At 32.4% G+C, this 14,650-nt stretch overlaps 1 protein-coding gene across 1 annotated transcript in view; it reads right to left on the reverse strand.

Annotated features, from left to right (window-relative positions):
• LOC129278996 (beta-arrestin-1-like) overlaps nucleotides 1-14,650 on the reverse strand; it is a 41,237-nt gene that overhangs the window by 5,525 nt on the left and 21,062 nt on the right. Inside the window, exons 3-9 of the mRNA XM_064111577.1 lie at nucleotides 14,354-14,414; nucleotides 13,513-13,754; nucleotides 7,962-8,064; nucleotides 4,556-4,719; nucleotides 3,822-3,979; nucleotides 2,274-2,432; nucleotides 1,363-1,455 (exon numbers count right to left, since the gene is read on the reverse strand). Of these exons, the coding sequence (XP_063967647.1) occupies nucleotides 1,363-1,455; nucleotides 2,274-2,432; nucleotides 3,822-3,979; nucleotides 4,556-4,719; nucleotides 7,962-8,064; nucleotides 13,513-13,754; nucleotides 14,354-14,414 (980 nt within the window). The remainder of the gene's footprint in view (nucleotides 1-1,362; nucleotides 1,456-2,273; nucleotides 2,433-3,821; nucleotides 3,980-4,555; nucleotides 4,720-7,961; nucleotides 8,065-13,512; nucleotides 13,755-14,353; nucleotides 14,415-14,650) is intronic.

Raw genomic sequence — 14,650 nt, forward strand, 5'->3', positions numbered from 1 at the left:
AAATAAACACAATTCCATTTTACATATCATTATTTACAATAATATCTCAATATTTTTTGAATAAATATGCTGAGTAGGCCCAATCTTTACAGAACATCAACTGTCAAATATCCCTTTACAATTCGTTATTCATGTTTAGTTAGAAAACGGATCACATTATGGGTTTCACCTTGGTACAAGTTATCAACAGAAATGTCATATTGAGATACCAGATGTTATTTTGCAGAGGCCACAAAATGAATTTGTATTAGTCAGAAGGGGAAAGGGGGGGGGGGGTTAAACCATAGTCATTTCACGTATTTGTACTAAAAAGACCCCTTTCAGGTGTTGCCAATGGCGACTGATATTTTATCTGTAAAAACATATATTTTTCGGCCAGGGTGTATTTTTTCCTTGATAATAATCAAATACTTCGAAGCAAGATTGATCCCAATCACATTTTCAAGGTAGACCAACTAGGCCAACAACATTTAATCTGGCTTGATCAGATTGACGTGGAGTAGTTTCATGACGCTATTCGTATTATACATATATTTTGTTACGAGTTTTTAGTCATCAATTATTTCTTTCCAGGAACCTAATTTTGATAGGTTGCTCATATGCCGCGCCATTCCATGTTGTAGCGGTTCTGACTCTCACCTCTCGCCATGCTGGCCTAGCGTCCTTTGGCAAGGCGTCAATCCACACTTTGCAACTCTCACCCCGGTGCTAATTGGGTACCGGTAGGAAACAACCGTCATTGTGGTTGGTTTAGCAAGTGTGCGCCTAACAGGCTGCTAAAAAGCTATGCATCCAGTGACCGGTTAATAATAATTGTGAAGCGCTTTGAGCAGTCGTAGATTGATATAGCGCTATATAAAAGCAAATTATTATTATTATCATTATCATTATCATTATCACTTTGTAAACCTGTGAATGTAATTATCACCAACATGTTCTTGTTTGCTCAAGATGTATGTATTTTTGAGGACTATAAATCAAATCAAATGACTTTACGCACGACTGCATGGTGAACGTTTTTTGAGGTGCATAATTTTTTTAAAAGAACTCACTTAGCACCTGAGAAAATGTTCCAGTCATGCATAAAATAATATGTAACTTTTTGAACAGCTATATGAAACACCACACAGGTGAGTGTTTCATATAGCTGTTAAGAGCGACTTTCAAAACGACTGGTGATCCTTTCTTACGCGCCAAATAATCACCAATGAACATTTAATGGTGAATATCATTTAGCACAAGAACGAATCACCAGTCATTCTTAAAGTTACTCTTAAGTTACAAACCATGCAAACGGCGTTATGAAACGGCCCCATGCGGGACGGATGTCGAGATCTAGTATTAAATTCTAGATGAACTCACGATGATAAGATTTCTGTTAATTCAACTTTGACTTCCACCTTGTATTTCACAGTGATACCCAGCTCCTCATCACTTAATACGTCACTTCGGTCACTATAAGATAAAAAAATAACATCAGAACTTACTTCATTCTGCATTTCATGTTCGGGTTTAAGTTAATAATATGTCACGATGAAACGAGTATAACACTGAAAATACACTAAAATTTACATAATTCTGCATGTAATATGTTCGGATTTGAGGTTATCAAAGTCCTTATATCAAACGAACAAAACACATAAAAAACACCAGATAGTCCCTCTATTCTATGATTTTATTGGTCTGAGGTCATCAAAGGTCATATTAAATCAAACGAGCATCACCATGATTAAACTAAAATTCTATCAAAATATGAAGTAAAATAATAGCGTTATAGAAATATAAAGCTTCATTTACATTCACAAAAAGGCGGTGTGCGTATTATTACTGATGGAGCATAATATTATATCAAAATAATTTCTTTGTATTCTCAGATTTTGATGAAATTTGCAGCGTTTTGCTTTGTAAATTTTGCTTCATTTATCTAGATATCATTTTCAGCCCTTTAGCGTCCTTTGTGCTTAATGGGGCGTTGCAAGAAACTAGCGATCAATTCGTTCCAGAAGCCAATGCCATGCAATTAATTGCTAATATGCTCCATGAAACAAGGAGTGTAATCTAATTTGCTATAGTTAAAAGTTATCAATCAGTTGTAAAATTGCAACGGATTATTTGCAATTGCTTGCAATTATTTTCTTGCAACACCCCCTAAGTCACATTTCCCCTAGGGTGGCCGTACGGGGAGTCGAAATCAGCCGCTTTTAACATTTTTGTATAGCAGCTCTGCAGCTGGTGGTTTGAATGAAAATAAAAGTGACTGCAGTATTACTCACCTCGTTGATGATGCAAGATTTGTGTCTTCGTGTTTCAGTTTGCCGTCCAGGGCCAGGCCTCGCTTTTCCAGATTTTTGTTATTCTCCAGCACAGGTTTGACCTTGAACACCTTGGTCAGAACTTGATTCTGTCTGACTGGCATTCCGTCACTTTCGCTTCTGTTGATTGAGGTAAACAGGAAATGGGTTTATAAATCACCATTAACTCAAGTGTCATCAACATCGTCATCTTCATGATCGTCGTCGATGTCGTGATCGTGTAGAGGTGTTGTGGCTCAGTGGGTAAGTCTCCGGACTTTAAGCCACAAGGTCCGGGGTTCAAATCCCACAGCAGCACTCGCGTTCTTTGGCAAGTCATATTTGCCACTCTCCAACCAGGTGTAGTAAATTGGTACCCGGTAGGAAGAAATTCCTTGAATGCTCCGAGCGTCCGATCAGGATAGCCATGCTAAAGCCGGGGTATTAGTATGCAACGCTTACGAAAAAAATTATTAAGCGCTATATAAATGTTGCATATTATTATTATTATTGTCATCATCATTATGACTGCCATTACCATTATCATGTTCATCATCATCACGATCATAATCATCATGATCATCATGATGATTATCCTCATTGTCATCATCCTCACCAACAGCACCACCATCATTATCATTACACTCTAAAAACAATGGGTAAAAGTGCTTCACGAGAGTAAATATGTGTCCAACCAACATTGGACATTTTTTGGGGCATTTTTATTTATCCAGTGTGATGACAATTTTGCCCATTCTAAAGTAATTGCTGATTATTTTTCCACTTTACTGGACAACATGCTTCCCGCATTGAGTAAAATACTGCCCCCAAATTGGTTGGACACATAATTACCCTCGTGGTGGTACAAATTTTACCCAATATTTTTTTAGTGTATCAGTATCATCATCAAACCTATCATAGCCACCATCATCGTCATAACCATAACCAACACCATTACCACCACCTGTAGTATCACCACCGGCACCAGCATCATCAACAACACCATCATAATCATCAAAGTGCTTTTTTATCTATTGCTCTATGCCTCTGGAACTCCTTCCCTTCTTCACTCCATGAAATTGACAACAATGAACTCTTCAAATCGTCCCTCAAAACTCACTTATTTCTGCAGATGTGTAGTAATTAGCTTAATTGGATGAGCCTGCGCCTATGAATGTTTTTAAAAGAAATATGGCGCACTATGCTGTGAATCATGGCTTCACCTTCATTATCGATATCATCAACATCATCATCTCCATAAGGATTATTATAATAATGATTATGACTGTCATCATCATCATCATCACCATCACCATCATTATCATCATCAAAATCGTCGTCTTCATCACTGTCATCATTATCACCAAAACTACAATAATTCCCATCATCATCGTCATCCTCCTGTTCATCCTCCTCATCATCATCACCACCACCATTATCATCATCATTTTTATTATCACATCTTCATCATTATAACTGTCGCCATCGCGGCCGTGATAAAAATTTTACTACGCCTAACTTTAAACTTACGTGGCCTCGTATTTGGCAACATCACTTTTGAAAGACCCTGTCTCAAAGAGCTGAATGTCTGCAAACTGAAACACGGTCACTGTTACCCTCTTGACAGTTTTTGACGACTGGTTTGAAACGTGGACATTGACCGATATGGTTTCTCCGTGATGATAAACCTATCAGAAAAAAATACATGAATCAAAGATATGTAAACAGTAAAAATAAAATCAACCTTTGAAACAACATCGTTCACCTTGTAAGCAACAAGTGTTAGAAAAAATGAACATTGCTATTTAAATTTTGTTCAAAATGTAAACAACACCTGATCAGTTCATAAGTTCAAAGTGTTTTTAATGTGTACTAAGAAATCTAATTTGAATGATTTGATTAATTGGAAACAAAGTTATAGTAATAGACAAGACATACTGAACAATATATTGTTTGTCAATATATCACAACCATTTAATGTCAACAATGCACTGGTATGCAAAACATGCAAAAGCCATCTAAATAACTTCTGTAGAATATTTTCAATGTATTATTTTTCTTCTGCCGTATGGATTGCTGCCAAATCAAAAATAATAATCTGACGGAAAAATTTCATCTATATACGGAAAGTTCACAGACTCGAACGTTATATGGCACCAAAATTTCAGCTTGATTGAGCAAATTTCGGTTTAATAATGGGTATGGAACTAAAGATCACATTATTGAAAACAGAGGGGTTCCTTTGATACCGTTCTTGTACCTACATCCTTATCTAAGGTTGCTTCAAGCCGTAGAGGCGCTTTGCTGAACAGGAACTCTTTGAAAACCTCTGCACTCGGTTGTACACCCTTTCGTCTAGGAGCATAGGAGACCTTGCGTACAGCTAGCTCTACTGATCGTCGCTTGCTTGGAACCTCATTTATATGATCTACACAATAAAAGGAAAATTAAATAAACAAGGTATATCATTTTGATACAAACTTTTTTCTCTTTGAACTTACGGTCATTCTTCGAAAATTAAACTAGTTTTATGCTCAATTTTAAAGCGATAAATATTAAAATTTATCATTGCTATCTATATTTCGTAACGACATTTTTTTTTAATTTGAATAATACCTCATTAACCGCGGTGTGTTGGCTCAGTTGGTAGAGCGTCCGTCTCACAACCGGGAGGTCGGGGGTTCAAACCCCGGCCGCGTCAGACCAAAAGACGTTAATAGACGGGAGTTGCTGCTACCCTGTTTTGCGTTCAACGATTAAAGGGATAGAGCCTCGTCGATCAATTGGGCAAAGCAAATTTTCGGAGTATTTCATTTCATGTCTATTTCGAACAATAAAATATGGATTTTCATTTTCATTTTTCATCTTTAATTCAAAATGATCCTTTGCATTATGTGAGTTAAAGAATGAACTGTTGACCACCTGTATCTTATATTTTCATCAATACTTAACTTCTCTCGACCATTCAACTTTTTGAATGAGGCACCATCGGAGACTCGAAAAAATCTCTATATGGCTTAATTACAATTGGCTAAAAACATCCAAAAAGTGATGTCGTGTTTATGATTAGGTAAATTGTGTAGCATTGTGAATCCGTTCTCATTTGACACATGACCTTTCATGAAATTGAAAAATCTGATCTGACATCACATCAATCAAGGATCGGTATTGATATATATCAATCATACGCGGTGATCAGGGAGAGAGATAGAGGGGGGGGGGGAGGTTTCCAACACCTCCTGTTTTTTTATAAGCTGAAATTTTCTCCCTGTATTTTGTATTTACAGATTTTGGATTCGCCGGGGTATTCGCTCACCTAACAAACTATCTTTCTATTATTCCGCCTTAAGAATAGAAAATATTTCGAGTGTACCCGTCAATGATCTCCCTGACATTAACAAGAAGCTTCATTCATTAAATATTATCATTTCAAAAGCGATCATGGTCTTCTAATTTTTTATCAGCTAGTTTTGGGGAAAGGAAAATTGGTTTTATTTTCTTTCTCAAATTGGCAAAATGATTGATTTTTTTTTCTTTCACAGCTATAATTTATTTCTTGTGATGGGAAATAGTAATTTAACGTTAAAAAACAATGCCAACTTTAATGATTTTAAACATAAAATATATAATATATATGCCTTCTACTCAACATGCTCACACTTTTAACATGTTGGGTAGGCGCATCCCTATATACAGCTCTCAATCAAAACCATCGTCAATTTCCGTATACTGCCCCCAACGGCAAACTTTTTTCTTCTCAGTAACAGTACTGAAAGTTATGGTTATATGGTGATGATTCTAGGAATACAGCAATTTATTTAAAGGACCTGACAAGATTTAAAAAAAATGACTCCCGCATTAATTTCTTTCTCGAAAGTTCCATGTCAGTTTTCATTCTTTTTAGCGTTAAAGGGATGGTCCGGGCTGAAAGTATGTATAGCTTAATAAATAGAGTATAATTCACTGAGCAAAATGCCGAAAATTTCATCAAAATCGGATAACAAATAACAAAGTTATTGAATTTTAAAGTTTGGCAATATTTTGTGAAAACAGTCGTCATGAATATTCATTAGGTGGGCTGATGATGTCACATCTCCACTTGTTCTTTTGTATTTTATTATATGAAATTAGGTTTATTCAAATTTTTTCCTCCAAGAGCTAAAATAATTGGATTGACAACTGATTTAGTGCATTAAATATTTATTGCTGCAACTTATTTCATTATAAGGGAGACATATTATTCACACAAGTATGAAATAATGAAAAAAAAAAATGATTTTATGCAATAACATAAGAAAGCGGAAAATGGAGATGTGATATCATCAGCCCACCTAATGAATATTCATGACGACTGTTTTCACAAAATATTGCTAAACTTTAAACTTCAATAACTTTATTATTTGTTATCCAATTTTGATGAAATTTTCGGCATTTTGCTCAGTGAATTCTGCTCTATGTATTAAGATATAAATATTTTCAGCCCGGACCATCCCTTTAAGTTAGGACACTTGTAATATTTTCAACAGTTAATTGTCAAAGCTTAAACACAAAAAGTCACATAAGCCGAATTATAAGTAGCCTGCAAGAATAAGAAAATGTACCAAATATTTTGTTAAAATGCAGTTGTTATACTCATATTTTTTTCCTTGTTATTATGTCGAAACAACATTTTTTTCTACTGATAGAAAAAATGATTTATCGGTAAATAAGTTGAAGCATGCACTCCGCAAAAGCGTGGTCTATAAGTTAATCCTCATGTATGAAAGCCCTTTAATTCAATTGATTTATAGTGTGTATCATGTTTGAATGTAAATGAAGTATTGAAATGTCTTGAAGATCAGTTTACTAACATTTACAGCTACGCCTGCATCTACAACTATATCTAGACGGGCTCATTTCAAATTCAGAAGCTAGAAGCAAACGTGCCGGTAGACCTCCAAACAAAGAGTTACAAAAGGAAGTCTGAAATTCTGAAGGAGGTAAATTAATCTACAAATAATTCAACATGTAACCCAGTTTTATTGACGATCATAAAGCCCACGCTGTCGTGACCAAGCTGAAGTTTATTGTTCATTGTATATACAACCTCACAGTCCTTGCCTTTTTTTTTAATCATGAACTAGCAATTAAGCGTGACACCAGTGGGGTATTATAAGGAAACATAATTAAGGGGGAGAGAGCCGAGTTCTGAAAACGACGTACTTATTTGCAAGCCCGCAATAATGATAATGATAAATGAATGATTAAATAAATACAATAAAAAAATGAATAAAAATAATTATTATGATAATAAATGTATGAACTAAAAATAAATAAAAAGAAGTGAAAAACAAGAAAAGGATGATGTAAAAAAAAATAGAAAGCCATGATGACAAAAAATCCCAGCCTAATTCCCTCGTGTGTAGTAAGTTGGGAGTATATTAGGCCTATTCATTTGCGGTGAAAATTGATTATCATTTTACAATACATATTTCACCTCATCAGGTCCACAGAAAGGTTAGCGATTTTGAAAGAACAATTCCGATTTGTTCCTTTTCGGTATTCTGAGCAAAATGCGCATGCAACGATGATCTTGATAGGCTGTTCGATTTAGCGAATAATCTGAGGTTATTCATTGAGATGAAATGCATACGAAGATCCATTCAAGGCCTTTTATGATGATATACTTACCGCCAATGAAAGTATGGAGTGAGTACTCGACCCCACAAGGCTTCCTGTCTATGTCAGACTGGGCTGGTTGAAGGCAAACTGAGAAAGGAGAATTCTTTGTCAGCTAGAAAAACAAATAGACGAAAAAAACCCCACATGTTATCCAATGATAATGATAATATTTCACTGTTATATGGCTTATTAACACATCGGAATAACGCCTCTAAGTTATTTAAATATATATATTACCCCAGTCATCAAAACCTGATATGGCTGCGTACCATGTATGCACTGTCTCCACTCCCTGCGGAGCATTCCAACAATATTTCCAAGACTCAGTTGCTAGGCTTAATACATAGGCTTTTACACCTTACCTGGTACCCTTTCAACAGATATAGAAATACTAGTTATATCAGAAGTAGATATGTAAATATAAGTTACATCAGAAGTAGATATGGAATTACTAGTTATATCATAATTAATAATCAATAAATAAATAGATAAATAAAAATCAAAATGAGATATTGAAATACTAGTTATATCAGAAGCATACATGGAAATACTAGTTATATCAGAAGTAGATACTAGTTATACCAGAAGTACATATGGAAACACTAGTTATATCAAATGTATATAAAGAAATACTAATTATGTCAGAAGTAGATATAGAAATACTTGTATCAGAAGTACATATGGAAATACTAGTTATATCAAAATATAAAGAAATACTAGTTATGTCAGTAGATATGGTCATACTAGTTATATCAAAAGTAGATATGGATACTAGTTATATCAGAAGTACATATGGAAATACTAGTAATATCAAAATATAAAGAAATACTAGTTATGTCAGAAGTAGATATGGACATAATAGTTATATCAAAAGTAGATATGGAATTACTAGTTATATCAGAATTAATAATCAATCAATAAATAGATAAATAAATATCAAAAGGAGAAATGGAGATACTAGTTATATCAGATGCAGACATGGAAATACTAGTTATATATTAGAAGGAGATACTAGTTATACCAGAAGTACATATGGAAACACTAGTTATATCAAATGTATATAAAGAAATACTAATTATGTCAGAAGTAGATGTAGAAATACTTGTTTATATCAGAAGTACATATGGAAATACTAGTTATATCAAAATATAAATAAATACTAGTTATGTCAGAAGTAGATATGGACATACTAGTTATATCAAAAGTAGATATGGATACTAGTTATTTGTAGATAAGGAAATACTAGTTATATCAAATGTATATAAAGAAATACTAATTATGTCAGAAGTAGATATAGAAATACTTGTAGCAGAAGTACATATGGAAATACTAGTTATATCAAAATATAAAGAAATACTAGTTATGTCAGTAGATATGGACATACTAGTTATATCAAAAGTAGATATGGATACTAGTTATTTGTAGTTAAGGAAATACTGGTTATATCATAAGTAGATATGGAAATACTAGTAATATCAGATGTAGATATGGATATACTAGTTATATCAAAAGTACATATAGAAATACTTGTTATATCAGAAGAACATATATAAATACTAGTTATATCAGAAGTAGAAATAGAAAAACTAGTTATATCAGAACTTGATATTGAAACACTAATTTTACCAGTAGTATATATAGAAATACTAGTTATGTTAGAAGTAGATATATAAATACTAGTTTCATCAGAAATAAATATGGTTACAGTTTTATGGATATATAGTTTTATCAGAATTAGATATAGAAATACTAGTTATATCGGAAGTAGATATGGAAATACTTGTTATATCAGAAGTAGATATGGAAATACTAGTTATATCAGAAGAAGATATGGAAATACTTGTTATATCAAAAGTACATATAGAAATACTTGTTATATCAGAAGAACATATAGAAATACTAGTTATATCAGAAGTAGAAATAGAAAAACTAGTTATATCAGAACTTGATATTGAAACACTAATTTTACCAGTAGTATATATAGAAATACTAGTTATGTTAGAAGTAGATATATAAATACTAGTTTCATCAGAAATAAATATGGTTACAGTTTTATGGATATATAGTTTTATCAGAATTAGATATAGAAATACTAGTTATATCGGAAGTAGATATAGAAATACTAGTTATATCGGGAGTAGATATGGAAATACTTGTTATATCAGAAGTAGATAAAATACTAGTTATATCAGAAGTAGATAGAAATACTAGTTATATCAGAAGTAGATATGGAAATACTAGTTATATCAGAAGTAGATAAAATACTAGTTATATCAGAAGTAGATAGAAATACTAGTTATATCAGAAGTAGATATGGAAATATTAGTTATATCAGAAGTAGATATGGACATACTAGTTATGTCAGAAGAAGATATGGAAATACTTGTTATATCATAATACTAGATATATCAGAAGTAGATAAAATACTAGTTATATCAGAAGTAGATAGAAATACTAGTTATATCAGAAGTAGATATGGAAATACTAGTTATATCAAAAGTATATGAAGAAATACTAATAGTTATATCAGAAGTAGATATGGAAATACTAGTTATATCAGAAGTATAGACGGAAATATTAGTTATATCAGAAGTAGAAATAGAAAAAACTAGTTATATCAGAACTATGTACTTGAAACACGGAGAGGGAGTTTGTTTTCTCACATGTTCAGTTTTTTTGAGTAATAGATGACAAAAGATGAAACGATGGCCAATTTTGATATATTCTTTCGGAATTGTTTGAGATGGACGGGACTCCCAGTTTCCTTCAGCAGCCGCTTTAGCCTCGTTGCATTGTCCGGTGAGATGTGGCCTCGAGAGCCGATTTCCAAACATAAATACTAGTTTCATCAGAAGTAGATATGGTTATAGTTTTATGGATATATAGCTTTATCAGAATTAGATATAGAAATACTAGTTATATCAGAAGTAAATATGGAAATACTAGTTATATCAGAACTAGATAGAAATACTAGTTATATCAGAAGTAGATATGGAAATACTTGTTATATCAGAAGTAGATAGAAATACTAGTTATATCAAAAGTAGATATGGAAATACTAGTTATATCAGAATTAGATAGAAATACTAGTTATATCGGAAGTAGATATGGACATGCTAGTTGAATAAGAATTAGCTATGGACATAGTAGTTATATTAAAAGTATATAAAGAAATACTTGTTATATCATTATGCTAGTTATATCAGAAGTAGATAAAATACTAGTAATGTCAGAAGTAGATATACAAATACTTGTTGTATCAGAAGTAGATATGGAATTACTAATTATATCAGAAGTTGATATGAACTCTAGTTATATCAGAATTATATTTGGAAATAATAGTTATATCAAAAGTAGATATGAAAATACTAGTTATATCAGAAGTAGATATGGAAATACTACACCAGAAGTAGATATGGAAATACTATAGTTATATCAGAAGTAGATATGGACATGCTAGTTAAATCAGAATTAGCTATTGACATAGTAGTTATATCAGAAGTATATAAAGAAATACTTGTTATACCATAATGCTAGTTATATCAGAAGTAGATAAAATACTAGTAATGTCAGAAGTAGATATACAAATACTTGTTGTATCAGAAGTAGATATGGAATTACTAATTGTATCAGAATAAGATAGAAATACTAGTTATATCGGAAGTAGATATGGAAATACTTGTTATATCAGAAGTAGATAAAAATACTAGTTACATCAGAAGTAGATAGAAATACTAGTTACATCAGAAGTATATATGGAAATACTTGTTATATCAGAAGTAGATATGGAATTACTAATTATATCAGAAGTTGATATGAACTCTAGTTATATCAGAATTATATTTGGAAATAATAGTTATATCAAAAGTAGATATGAAAATACTAGTTATATCAGAAGTAGATATGGAAATACTACACCAGAAGTAGATATGGAAATACTATAGTTATATCAGAAGTAGATATGGACATGCTAGTTAAATAAGAATTAGCTATTGACATAGTAGTTATATCAAAAGTATATAAAGAAATACTTGTTATATCATAATGCTAGTTATATCAGAAGTAGATAAAATACTAGTAATGTCAGAAGTAGATATACAAATACTTGTTGTATCAGAGGTAGATATGGAAATACTAATTATATCAGAAGTGGATATGAAATACCAGTTATGTCAGAAATAGATATAGAAATCACGGTTATATTATAATACTAGTTATATCAGAAGTATATATGGAAATACTTGTTATATCATAATACTATTCATATCAGAAGTAGATAAAATACTAGTAATATCAGAAGTAGATATGAAAATACTAATTATATCAGAAGTAGATAGAAATACTAGTTATATCAGAAGTAGATATGGAAATACTAGTTATATCAGGAGTAGATATGGACATACTAGTTATATCAGAAGCAGATATAAATACTAGTTATATCAGAAGCAGATATGGACATACCAGTTATATCATAATACTATTATATCAGAAGTTTATAAAATACTAGTTATATCAGAAGTAGATCAAATACTAGTTATATCAGGAGTAGATAAAATACTAGTTATATCAGAAGTGGATATGAAATACCAGTTATGTCAGAAATAGATATAGATATAAGGGTAATATCATAATACTAGTTATATCAGAAGTATATAGAAATACCAGTTATATCATAAAAAAATATAAAAGTTAAACTATCAGAAGTAGATAGAAATACTAGTTATATCAAAAGTAGATATGGAAATACTTGTAAAAGCAAGGGTAATAATATCCAAGTCCCTTTCGAATCGCATTGAGACATAAATGGTATACTCTACCATGGACCTATTATAACAATATATCCATGATTCTACACAACACAAGAACTGTGTGTTAATATTATCATCATCATCATCATTACTATTGTCATCATTATCCTTATCATTATCATAATTATAATGAATAATAGCTATAATAACAATAATAGCTTGCTTCATAAAGCGCTTTATGCCTGAGGATACAAAGGATTCAAGGAATTTCTTCCTATTGGTTACCCATTCACCTCTCCTGGGTTGAGTGCAGCAGCACAATGTGGATAAATTTCATGCAGAAGGAAAACACGCCAAGGCTGGAAGTCGAACCCACGTCCCTCAGTTTGAGAGACGCGAGTCATAACCACTATAGACCATGACGCCCCCCACATAAATTATTATCATTAATGTCATCATTTTTCCTATGATTATTATCATTACTTTTTATCATTATTGTCATTATCATCATTGTCATCTTTCTCATCATTATTACTATTATTATTATGATTATTATTATTTCCATTATCATAATGTTTCATGATATTATTAACATTATTATCATTGTCGGCAAGCAGTAGATGACAGCTTCGAATCCCACTGGTTCAAAAGTTTTTCTGATTTTCGTTACAGATCGAGCATGCGATCTTAAACACATAGGAGTAATGTCGAAAATTTGTTTACAAATTATACTTTCTCCTATTAAAAAGACTCTATATTTACCATTATTATCATTATTATTTTCATTTAGAATGTGTTATTACAGCAATTACCTCGAAGACGAATGGATAGGCCTTGTCGCCCAGTTTCTTGGTAAGACTAGTCTGTAGCCGGGTCAAAGGTCGTTCATTCTCTGGTAATGGTGGGTAGATTTGTCGCTGCGATAGGAACAGTTCTTTGCGAAATTTCAGACCTAGGACGTCCAGCTCCTCCCGGCCATACCGAAAGATGGCAACCAGTCGAGCGAAGACCTTCCGGTCCTTAAGGTAGTCAGGATCCAGTAAGACGACGCCATCTAGTAAGGAATGAAAAAACACGACTTAAGGCCACCGTACACCTCACGACTAGTATACAACTGAAAATACATTATAAAGAATTAAATCTTTATGTTTGAGGTTCATCATAACTGTATGAAAACACTGATAAACATTTATTTTGGATCAAGTCCAAATTCGTTCCAAATCGTTTATAATACTGCTAGACGTCTATACGATTTGATATTCAATTCGCCTTTATTTTTCTACGGAATGTAGGATAGAATTTGAATGTAATATGTACAAAATTTGCAAGTCAAGGCATCAAAATTATAGGGTAAAAAAAATGTCTCTGGAAAAAACTTTTACTGATTAGTAAGCAACAAGTTGAATTGAACAGTTGTTCTGATAAGTGCTAAGGAAAAGTTCTCTTTTTTGGAAGAAAAGCATCTTCCATTAGGGTTTTTTAATCAGGTCATTGGACTCGGTTGTAATTGATTTCACCAGGAATTATTGCCTGGTATAGATCCTAACACACCTAAGACTTTCCTGCATAAAGCATTAATATTATTAATTGAAAGTATAGTGTGACATTTTTATGAAAGCAAAATCAATTACAATCAAAATGTGGTCTAGTTACCAATAGGATCGATGTGTGTTTTATGGTCCACATAATCTCGCTTCCCGAGATACGTTGTAATCTGGATACAGAGAAAAAACGAAATAAACATAATTAATTAATCACGTGCCTGTTCCACTAAGATTTTCATGAAATGAATGACTTGATTATGGAGAGGGAGAGACAAAAATTAAAGGGAAGAGAGAGGGGGAAGAAAGAAAGAAGGGAATGAGAGGGAAGAGAAAGAGAGAGGGGATGGATGGAAGGGAATAGAGAATAATGAGCGCAAAAGAAGAAATGAAATAAGAATGTAGTATT

Source organism: Lytechinus pictus, chromosome 16 (genome assembly GCF_037042905.1).
Source record: "Lytechinus pictus isolate F3 Inbred chromosome 16, Lp3.0, whole genome shotgun sequence".
NCBI lineage: Eukaryota > Metazoa > Echinodermata > Echinoidea > Temnopleuroida > Toxopneustidae > Lytechinus > Lytechinus pictus.